We start from the raw sequence: 11,470 nt of genomic DNA, 5'->3' as shown, positions 1-11,470 counted from the left end.
CCACCTGGCAAACATTCCTGGTGTCTCATGATACAAATCAATTGTATTACTTGTAATGAAATGAGTCTATATCTTCCTGCGTGCTCATTGCCACAAAAAGTCAAAGCGATCACTGCCTGGCTTCTGGGTTTTCACAGAGGTTTCCAGGGAGTTATTTGTTTGTTTGTTTGTTCCATTCATAAAGTACTACTCTTGTGAAAAAAAAAAAAGGTTTAATGGGAAAATTGATAATTCTTTTACTCTATAATGTTATTGGGGAAAGACCATAATGCTACAATTAAAAAATAATTACTATCTGTAGAAACAATTACCAAATGACCATTTATCCAGGAGCAAATTTCATTTCCACTGAAAATGCTGTCTTGAAAATCATGTCCAAGCTATGAAAGGTAATTGCAAATAATGACATTACAAAACATCCTGCAGAATTAATTTATTTGCTTAATTTATGAATACATTGGTTTTCCTGGCTACTGGCTACAATAGTTCATGACTGAATAGTTCCCTCTGTTATAGACTTTTTAATTACAAAGAAAATGTTGTACTCCCCGAAGTCAATAAAACCTAGCGAAAAGGAAAAAAAAATGTGGTGCAAAACAGCACAGATGATTATAAAAATGAAAACAGTATAAGAAAAACAGGAAATTCAGTTACAGCGAATCCATTTTCCCTATCTCCGTTGTGATCATATTACCAACCAAATCTGATATTTCCACTTTCAATTTAACACAGGTACTACAGAGAATAAAATATTTCTAACAAGACCATCCATTCAAATACAAGGTTATATTTAAACTTGACAGGTAAGCTTCAGCTACTCAAATCGCTCACTTATTTTCACCAAACCATATTTTCTGTTCAGGGTATTGGTTCATGGATTGCCTACCTTTCTCTTAAAATCTTCTGAATGGTTAGAAACTTTTAGAGGCTTTGCAGCTTGTTCTTACTCATGTGTAAAAACCCTTTACTTGCCAAAGGTGCTAGGAATGCTTGATTTGCAAAATATGCCCCCTTTTTGAAATGCAGAATAACAATTTTAACAGGTAGAGTGCCCAATAGACCAATGGCTTAACATTTTTAGGGGTATCTTGCATAGGTTTTAAAATATCTCTTTCATTTAAGCATTAAGAATAAAAAGCACCATGTCTGGTGTAGAGTAAATTAAAGATCCATGGTCATTGCTTTGATTCCACACTGATGAACTTGCTGACAGGATACTCAGTGCTGAATTCCAGGGTTGGCAACCACAGCACGTGTCTTAAGGAGAGGCTGCCAGATTCCAGAGGCACTTGATTCCAGAGCAGTCACCGCCGCCTCTGCTGCCCACTTCTTGACAGGCTGGCTGGGAGGGGTGCAGCTAGGCAGCCCGGAGTCCACGCCCATTGCTTCTGGAGGTAATGAGCAACAGAAGAGAAGGGGGAAAGGAGCTAACCACAGCAAAAATAAAGGCAGGTGGGGATGACAATGCAAAAAGTGCATCCTTTCCATCCTAGGCCAAGTGTTCCACAGGTAATAGGATTTGGCCAAATGGAGACTGACTAGAGGGTGAACTGGCAGATGGTGAGTACAGAACGGATGCCATCCTCCAGCATTAAAACTTAGGGGCTACTGCAACAGTTACCCTCAACTTGCCTTTCAGGGATTTTGCTGTTCTACCAGGTCCTCCAACGGGCTCTGGCCATCGTACTTCAGGGACCCCAACCAGAACACATCCTCCTTTGGAATATTCCTTTTTCCTCCAGCTAACCCAAATCCCCAATGCCACAATCCCCTTAGCTGTGAAGAAGAGCATGGGCATTTCAAAAGCCAGACATCAGTGGCAATGACCTGCAGTAAGGAAAGGCTTTCACTGCTCCTAGTTCCCCCTAGCGCACCTGTCAGCCTCTGCTTTGGACTCCTCCAGCCCTAGTCTAGCTCCGAGTAGTGATTCTCAACCAGGGGCTGTATGTGCAGCAATTTTGAATTGTTACAACTATGGAGAAGGCAATGCCTCTGACATTTACTGGGTAGGGCCCAGAAATTTTGCTAACCATCGTAAAATGCACAAGACACCCCAAAACAAAAGAGTATATAGCCCAACATGTTAACAGGGCCGAGGTTGAAAAAGCTGGAGTCTGATTTCTGGCAAGGTGACCGCTCTGTCCCCATGGCTTCTTTCACTTGTGGCCAGCAGGAGTCTGAAACCTCAGCGAATCCTAAATCATCACAACTTTGAACACAGAAATCCTCCAATTCGGCGGAATGCAGGCTTGGCGCAGCGGGCAGAACATACACCCCTCAGCAGCTGTTGAGTTCCGTTTTCAGCTCCACGACTTCCTTGTGGCTTTGCAACTAATGTACCACTCCGCCTGCACAATGCATGAGAATGATGGGGACAATTTTTATCTCATTTCTCTTACCACTGTATATGCTCTCAATCACAAGGTTAAAGTTAGTTTGTCTCGGTTGTGATGGCGCTATCTTTCAAGATGCATGCATGTTCGTACAAAACAGAATCTGGTCAAGTTATTTCTGTTTGGACCCAAGCACAGGATTCGACAACAGCAGGAGTTGCTCTGGCAATATTTTTCTCAGCAATTCTAAGCACCATAAAATGAATATTCACACAATCCAATAAAATGTACAAGATCTCACTCATCAGTTTTAAAAAATAAAGCAGATTATTCACAAATCTAAAGTTAGTGTCTGGTGGGCAAGCTGCCTCAGTTGTTATCTATTATGGTCTAGACCTCAAGTACACTGGGAAAATGTTTTCCATATATTAAATACTTTTGATTCTATACATCTTCTAAGGAGCTTTTGGATTTTCCTATAAATGAATATGGTATACACTAGTGATAGAGAAAATAATTTGCAAAAAACTAGATGGGTTTGATCATGAAACCCAGCATGAAATAAAACATAAAGGAAAAGTTACAGTAGTACGACTTTTAGAAAATATCATGAAATTCGGAGTAAAGAAGACTAGATGATAATGTTAGCAATAAACCTGTATCTATATTGTAATTCTATGATCTACTTATAATGTAAACTCAGAATTGTCTAAAATACATTCGAAATAGTTTCTTCAAATATATGTCCATATATATATATAATATGTATTCTGCATATAAGCTCTTTTATTGAATGTTTAAAATATTGTGGTGATATGTAAACCTTAAAATATTCGGAATTCAAGACTATCCAGATTCTGAAACCTTGTGTAAACTTTCTAACGCGTAAATGTTAAAAACTTTACTCAGCCTACAAAACTTATTACATATTCATTTTGCAAAAGTTATATAGTCATTAGAAACAGCAATCAGATTTATTTTTAAATAGGCAAAGAATACCTTCTCAGGAACTCTTCTGCTATCTCTAATTGTGCGACATACCTCTAAAGTGTATGCATTTAGAAGACAGTCTACACAAAATGGCCATTACAAATGACTGTGCAAAATTGTCAGACATTAATGATACGACCACACCCTTCCATCGATATGGCTTTCCAATCATTGAATTCTGCTGTCACCTCCTGCATCTTGGCCCCAAACACTTCTTTCTCTGAGCTGGCTATCATCTTCCCTAAGAACTTACAAAGTCATACAAACAGGAGCCTTTGTCTAGCTGCTATTGGTGTGGCGCGCTAAAAGCATCAGCTTCAGTCTTTGGTAGAGTCGAATTCACAAGCTCATCTTTTTGAAAAGAAACACCTCGCGGTGAGCCTTCTTCACATGAGCATCTCAAAAAATTGCTTTTTGTTTAGAGACCATCACCTGAATGATCTTCATTGTCTCCTCATTTAAAAAATCTCAAAAAATGGATGCCAAATTCTTTCATAAGGTTTTTTTTTTTTTTGCTGTTTTTCCTCATCCTTTTGACATGAAAATTTAAAGGCAACATGGTTTCCTATTTTTAAGTGTCCAATTTTAGCTAATCTCAAAAAAAGGAAGCCTGAAATCACTCACAAATACTTGAACCCACAGCCTCATTCGTTTCACATGCAATAATGGTCAGCTAAGCTGCACGAGAACCATTTTTCTTTATACAGTACACAGGTCTTTCAAAGACCAATGTTCAACCAATGTATCTAGTCTATCGCCCTGTGAACTACAGTATCACAAGTGACCTATGAAGATACGCTTCCACCGCTTACTGTTGACTGTCCTTGCAGTGTGTGACCAAGGGCAGCTACCTTGCTTCTGCCGCCTGGCTTCCCCTATGCCCTGGTCTGTGTGCTGACACCGGGTAGGCAATGAATGAGTCACAATCACCTGTGTTTACCAACCTCTACTGTGACCACACTCTCACTAATCAAGGAACATTCTCAGGCCTTTTTTGGGCACTTGTATTCTCAGTGTATCAATAATCTGTTTTCTTTCTTGGAAAATATTTGTGGCGTTTTTGCAATGTCTCAGGATTATTACAAATAAGCCAACTGCACAATTTCAAAATCTCCGACAAACTTAATTGAACATAATTTTATATGATAATGCTTTTTATAAGAAGAAGTAAGTTTGGTCAGTTGAACAAGACAGAAAGCTAATAGCTATCCCTCCACTTTACAAAACACACAGCCATTCACAGTGTCCCAAGCCATAAGAATATGTTTTGCTTGTCCTGGCTGTACTAGCTAACTCTGCTTTGTAAGACAAATAATGCCACAAATTAAGGCTTTAGAAATTGTCATTCATTATTCTTTCATCCTGGTAAGGTAAAATGGTTCAGTTCTAACGACTATTAGCTACCATTGGAATGAACTAGTTCATTCCAAAATAAACCAATTCTGATCATGTTGGAGCACAGAATTTTCCAATATATGATCCCTTTAAAATACATATTTTTCAAAATAAACATAATCTTCAAGTTCAAACAGCTTAACAAAACCAAGTAGTCATAATCCATAGTAACAACAGAAATAGTCAGAAAATTAAAGGCAAGATGAAAATGTACAAAGGGCAAGCTTCATTATCCTATCACAAGCAACAAAAGCTGTTTGATTATGGAGCCCACCAAAACGCTCAAGGATATCTAGCAGCGATCCTTGCACATGTGTAACCCTTAATGGGAATCTGAGTACCAGAACAGACTGACATTCCTTTGCCAGCAGGAAAGCTGAACTTAAAAAAAAAAAATTGTTGATTCTCTGTGTAGTCGGATTTCTTCATAACTCTATTCTGAGACAAACACCTATTCTTTAACCAACATTACTCAGCTTTTATAATTATTCCAGACTTGCTTAACACTCCATAATGCAAACAGTAAGCTGCCACAACAAGCCTTAAACTGCTGTGCTATAAAAATAACAACAAACTCAGGGTGAAATAAAAAAGTTTTCCATAAAAAATAATCAATGGGAATATGAGGGCAAAAACAAGCAACTGACCCCAATCTAGAAAATATTAGACATTAAAAAGAGGATTTGAGCTAGGCCCCTCATGTAAACATTATTATATTATTCTGAATACTTAAATGGTACTATTACTCATCCTATCACTTAGGACTGAACTCTGAATTATAAGGAAGCTTGAAACGAGCAACTCCACAATTTATAATTAAATCTCTTCACTGTTTCTTTCAAAGTCACTCTATCTTTAAAACCCAGATCTTTTAACACAGAGATTGGTCAACCCGCACAGACACTACGAGATCTAACAAAACAAGATGCCGGGGTGTGTTTCGCCAGAAAGCACAGCAACGGGACCACGTGACACTGAACTCACCCACAACTGATTAAGAAACTGAACATCCGAGGACATCCACAGACAGGGACGGTGAGTGCCCGGCCCAGAGCGCCACACGGCCTGCGCCTCATCTGGAGACATGAAAAGCTGCATCCAGTTCTATTAATCCTGCAGGGTTAACAAGAGACAAACAACTTCCCACCCAGCGTTCCTTTCTGCCAAAGTCTCCTTTCAAATCCAGTTTTGGGGAGTTAGGGCGGGTGTGCCGATTCTGTCCTTTGGGCCATGTCTGTAACTTAGTCACATTCTCATTTAAAGTCATCAACGACCACACTGCACACATCATCAAAAAAAAAAAAAAAGAAAGAAAAATCAAAAACTCTGCTTCCAGCACCTCTCTCTCTTTTACATGCAGCAGTTCAACAACCTAAGTGAGCTCAATGTTAGATTATTGTGACTGCTGCAGCTGGCACTCTTGGCGCAGTGGGTGGGTCTTAAGGCCGTGTAGCCAAAGGTGAATGACTCTCAATACGGGCCTCATCACCGATTCTTAAAGGATGGTCCCTGGGACAGCAACACCATCACCGAAAAACTTAGCAAACTGGGTCTACTACCGTGTACGAAATCAGAATGGCTCTGAATGACGCGCTTTTAACCTGGTGCAAATTCTGGTATGTCGTCAGATTTGAGAACCGTTACGCAGGCGATCCCTTTAGCCAACGCAAACAAAAAAAGTCCTATTAAAAGTATCTCCACCAGAACTACGGCTAGGTTTAGCTAAATGCACTTATTCATTCCTTTTGTCAGTCTAAGACACCAGAATCAAGAACACCTCATCCTACGAGTAATACTGAAAACCTTACTACATTTTCACAAGACAGTAATCACATTAGCAAGTTTCTCCCAATTAAGCAAGCGCTGAGACAAACGTTTGATATTAACTTAACAGCAGTGATGTGCAAAGTCAATGTTGGCTCCGTTTATACCGTAGCAATGCATCCCAGCTATTGAGAAGAAAACGGTTTTATGACAGCTAAGTGCAGGCATTTTGCAGCTGCTTCTCAAGACCCACTGTGACACAGAACTTTGTCCCATCATGTCCTCCATGTGAGACAACACGGGAATGGAACTCAAGAGAGCACACAGGGGAATCTTCCAGATCGGTTCCAACACTGCCCAATCCCCCACTGCAAAAAATCCTAACTAATCTGGAAGAATGGAGCCTCACACACACAGGGAATTTTAACCCCAAACAGACGGACCCAAATTTGACTCAGCAAGGCTTTATTTCAACAAGGCAGAACCTGTTTGACCTAAGAGCCTTAATTTGCAAAGCTGAAAAGATTGCATTTAGATAATACCTTTAACTTTGCTGGGACTATTAGGAAAGGAGGAAAAAAATATATATATATCTTTGAAATGACAGAAAACACGAATGAATGTTAAGGCCTACAAGGAGAAGCTGCTTAAAACAAACACAGCAGGGGTCAAGTTTAAAAGTCAGACTTTGCTCCCTAAGATAAAGGCTCCTTGCCCACCCATTTCTGTTTTGACAGGTGACTGCCTTGCACGCCTCGCTGCCTGACTCACTTCCTTTCACACTCTGAAGTCAGCCCAAGGCTTCCCTGGAACAAATGCTTTTATCTCTTCACACCAGAATACTAGAAGGAGTTCTCACTGGCCAAATCAACTGGCATATTCTTAAAAACACACTTTTTGTTTTTCTCCCAAGAACTGGTTTCTTTCAATTTTGTCAAGAAAACAATGGAGAATGTCAAAAACTACAGAACTGCCTTTTTTTTTTTTCTGCTCTAGGTACAGAAAATTGCTTTTGCTGAGAATTCGGAGAGCATTTATAGCATTCACAGCATTCAGTAAAAACGTCATAAGCCCTTCAGCTCTGCTTCCATGGAACTCTCCAGAACTGAGTCATGCAAATGACTCCAACCCGGGAGAAGGTGGCTAACGCACCCACAGCATATTTCATCTCCAATTTTCTGCTTCCAAATCTATCCTGTCAGGAGGGTGTACGTTTTTTGAAATATGAAACTTCGCAGCATTTAATGTCAAAAGGCTTTCTTTCAAAAAAAAAAAAAACACAATCATCAAACGCCTTTCAAAAAAACATTCCTCACTTGACACACTGTGAAGCAATTTTTCAGCACTTTAGACCTGTGAAGCAACTCAATTCATTCACATACAGAAATGCATCTTTGTAAAAGCTGAGGTGTGAGCACTTTCTCTCAACTTCTACATTTAAAATATCTATAATACTGTCTTCTTATTATGTTTGCTAATAAACTGAACTGAAATGAGAGCAAATTTTTAAAAATGCAAAATGAGAACTGGACCATTACAGGCAAAACTCTATTCGTCCACCACAATGGAATAATGAAATGCTTTCTGCACCAAAAAAAAAAAAAAAAAAAAAAAAAAGGAAGAAGAAAAAGAAGAAAGAAAGGCGAGATTTGACTACAGGTATATCTTGTAATTTCTTTTGGCATTGGCAAGAAAATATATCCTTTTTTTTTCTCCAAGACTCTTCAGATTTCAGCTACACTTCAGACCTAAAGTATAACACATACTTTTAATATATACAACCACAAGACTTTCTTATTCTGCAGGTTATGTTACTGGCTGAAGGATTCATGAACAAAAACAGGAATAAAAAGCTCGCACTGCCTCCTACTGACAGGAGGAAGAAGCTAAGGGGTCAAACCTGGCCCGCAGAGCTACACAGTGCAAAGAGAGCAAAACCATTGGCTCGGCCTGTTTTCTTCTCTGTCTTGTTTTAAATCTCCTTTCAAGCTAAATGCCTGAAAAGTGCTGAGACACGATCTAAAGCATACAAACATAATGCAAAAAATAATAAATAAATAAAAGACATTTTTTAATAAACACCCACAAGATGACTTCAGAGTTGGAAACCATCTTCCCCAAATATTGTTTGCACTTAATCATGCATCATCTTTAAAAAAAAAAAAGGAAGAAAAATGTGAAAGTACCACGCTACTCTCCCGGAAGGACAGATGGTTCCTTTCCCAGGGCAGAGAAGCAGCCGGTTCTCCCCTCTCCCACCTACAGTGCAGTGAGGGGCTCCAACACACCCCGCTGCGCGGTGATTCCTCCGCATGGAAATGAGAAGGTGGCGCAGCTGGACCCCGAGCCACTGCATCCTCCCGTGATGGCTAGCGACTCTGGGGACCAGCACGCACCTGTCCCTGTCCACTCCAGCCATGACACTGTATTGAGTCACAGAACACGAAACACAGAAACACAAACAGTAATTTTGGGTTTGTTTCTTTAAAAACGACATCTGTATTAAAAGTCTTAAAATGAAGAGACAATGAGGAGACGCATGGAATTAAAAATTACAATTAGAATTCTCTTGGTACATCACAACAGCAAAATTTTACTCTTTGCTTCTGAAGGAACATCTTATAACACATAATAATAAAAAAAGTAAAAACAATATCAAGAACGAGCTAACCTGAACACTGGAACAAAATGAAGCCCAGAAATTAAAAAAAAAAAAAAAGAAACCAACCCATTGCAAAACATGGAAATTACATTTTAAAGGCTGAACATAATGAAAGAAATTCACTGAACAACAGGCCTATTGTCCTGGCTGGGAGATTGCTACAAGGACACTGACAAGTGGTTTGGGGGAAGAGCAGGTGGGGGGTGGCATGGGAAGTTCACAGGTTGGCACCGGCTGGACCAGCTGAGTTTTGAAGGCACTCTGCAGACGCAGGGGTGCTGGGGGCCCTGAATCACACGCACAAAGTCTTTGTACTGTGTCTTAAAAAGCAAATCCTTAGAATCTTAAAAAAAAAAAAAATTAAACATCAAAAAAGCGCTAGGTTTATCAACACACACACACACACACACACACACACACATACACACACTGGTACACAGGCAAATGTGCAGATCTGTAACAATTTTTTTTTCACAGCTGATAAAAAAAAATACTACCATTCTCCCCACCCCCCCAACTCCCTTTTGATACAGTAGGTAAACAAAATAGAATTTTTTTCTTTCCACAAATATCAGCAGACACTTTCTGGCACCCCACACTGTATTGGCCTCAGTGTTAACAGTCCCAGTTCACGTGTGCAATACTTCCGATTGGATACACGGCAACAAGAATCCAACTTTGCATAGACAGCCTCAGATGCAGTCACGGGGTTGCCCTTCCAAGCTGGCAGAAAAGGAACCCAATCTTAACTTCCAGCTACTCCTGGAAAACAAGGGAAAAACTCAAGCGTTTCCTCCTCTCCTCCTTGCTCCTTCATATGGTTCTCCTGGGCTTCCTTCCAGGTATTTAAAACTTGGAACCAGAAAACAGTTGTTGACACATAGACACACACAAAAAGGAGGACCCCGCCCCCAGCCTCATCTCCTTCTCCCCTTCCACTTCCTTTCCCCCTCCCCCCATCTTTTTGCAGCTGAAACTTTTTTGCTTGCCGGGTGTCGAATTGGCAGTAACAGAGCCTTTTCGGGCGACTCAGAAGAGGAGGGGCGGAGGGGGGGTGTCAACGGGCGTCAACCCAAATCAACGAAAAATGTACATGCTGCAAAAAATTTTAAAAAAAGAAAAAAAAACACCAAAAACCAGAGCCACACTTCCACCAGGGCGTCGGATGGTCAGGACTGGACACTCCCTTGGAACACAGGGCGCGCAGGCCGGCAGAGCTCCCGGGAGCACCCCGGCCCTTGCAAAGTTGTCTCCAATCTCAAAGCAAAGAGGGAGGGGGAAAAAAAAAAAAACACCAAGAATCACATTGCAGAAGAGTCGGTGGTTTGGCTTTTGTGCGCCGAGCGCGGCCGGGTAGGGTGCGGGGGCGCTCAGAGGATCACGCAGGCCGAGCAGCAGCCCTCGTCGCCGGTAGGCTGCGCCGCGTAGTTCATCTGCCGCACGATCTCGGCGAACAGCTCGTCCACCGAGGCTTTGTTTTTGGCCGACGTCTCCATGAAGGGGCAGCTCCACTCCTCGGCCAGGGCCTTGCCCTCGCCGTACGAGACCTCGCGCTCGCCCTCCAGGTCCACCTTATTGCCCACCAGGATCATGGGCACCCGCTCGTACCGCTTCACGCGGATGATCTGGTCCCGCATGGGCTTGATGTCCTGGAAGCTCTGCTGGTTGACGAGGCTGTAGACGAGGATGAAGCCCTGGCCGTTCTTGATGTACAGGTCCCGCATGGAGGCGAACTGCTCGGTGCCCGCCGTGTCCAGGATCTCCAGCACCGACGGCGACGAGTCCACCTCGATCTCCTTGCGGTAGAAGTCCTCGATGGTCGGGTCGTACTTCTCGATGAAGGAGCCCGTCACGAACTGCACGGTGAGCGCGGACTTGCCCACGCCGCCCGAGCCCAGCACCACCACTTTGTACTCTCTCATGGCTCCGGCAGGGCTCGCCGGGCGCCCGCCGCGGCCCCGTCGGGGCTTGCGCGCCGCGGAGGGCAGGGCTCGGCGGCGGGACGGCTCGGCTGCCTCCGCGCGCCTGGGGAGCTCGCCGGGCCGACGGCAGGCGCGGGGCACCGGGGTCGCAGCACGGGCGGCCGGCGGCGGTGGCGGGTCCCGGGCGCACCCCCGGCAGTCCGCGGCGGAGGACCGGAGGACAATGCCGGCAGTCCGCGCGCGGGGACGGCGGCGGCGGAGGGCGAGCGCGGGGAGGCGGCGGCGGTGGCGGTGGAGGCGGAGGCGGCTGCTAATTGCGCGCCGGGCCGGGCCGCTCGTGGCATGGGTCCCCGCGGGACGTGCGCCCACCGCCGCGGCCCATCGCGCTCTCGCCTGCAGCCTCG

General features: G+C 43.1%; 1 protein-coding gene across 3 annotated transcripts; it reads right to left on the bottom strand.

The window, feature by feature from the left end:
* Positions 1-8,968: 8,968 nt before the first annotated feature.
* On the bottom strand, positions 8,969-11,068 carry RAP2B (RAP2B, member of RAS oncogene family). 3 transcript variants are annotated; one of them, XM_040974830.1, is made up of 2 exons: positions 10,932-11,068; positions 8,969-10,880 (listed from the first exon to the last, which is right to left on the bottom strand). In XM_040974830.1, exons 1-2 carry the CDS (start codon positions 11,064-11,066, stop codon positions 10,515-10,517), a joined length of 501 nt encoding a protein of 166 aa, XP_040830764.1. In that variant the 5' UTR covers positions 11,067-11,068; the 3' UTR covers positions 8,969-10,514. The 3 variants fall into 3 exon arrangements, with proteins under 3 accessions (XP_040830764.1, XP_040830765.1, XP_040830763.1); XM_040974831.1 differs by having other exon boundaries at positions 11,007-11,068; XM_040974829.1 differs by having other exon boundaries at positions 8,969-11,068.
* Positions 11,069-11,470: the final 402 nt, after the last annotated feature.

This window comes from Ochotona curzoniae, unplaced genomic scaffold (assembly GCF_017591425.1).
Source record: "Ochotona curzoniae isolate NIBS_2020 unplaced genomic scaffold, NIBS_Ocur_1.0 contig_2599, whole genome shotgun sequence".
In the NCBI taxonomy this organism is placed as follows: Eukaryota; Metazoa; Chordata; class Mammalia; order Lagomorpha; family Ochotonidae; genus Ochotona; species Ochotona curzoniae.
This window is presented reverse-complemented; position numbering and strand designations above follow the sequence as displayed.

Excerpts from the sequence above, each read along its gene's own strand:
- RAP2B (XM_040974829.1), bottom strand. The coding sequence starts at position 11,066 with ATGAGAGAGTACAAAGTGGTGGTGCTGGGCTCGGGCGGCGTGGGCAAG.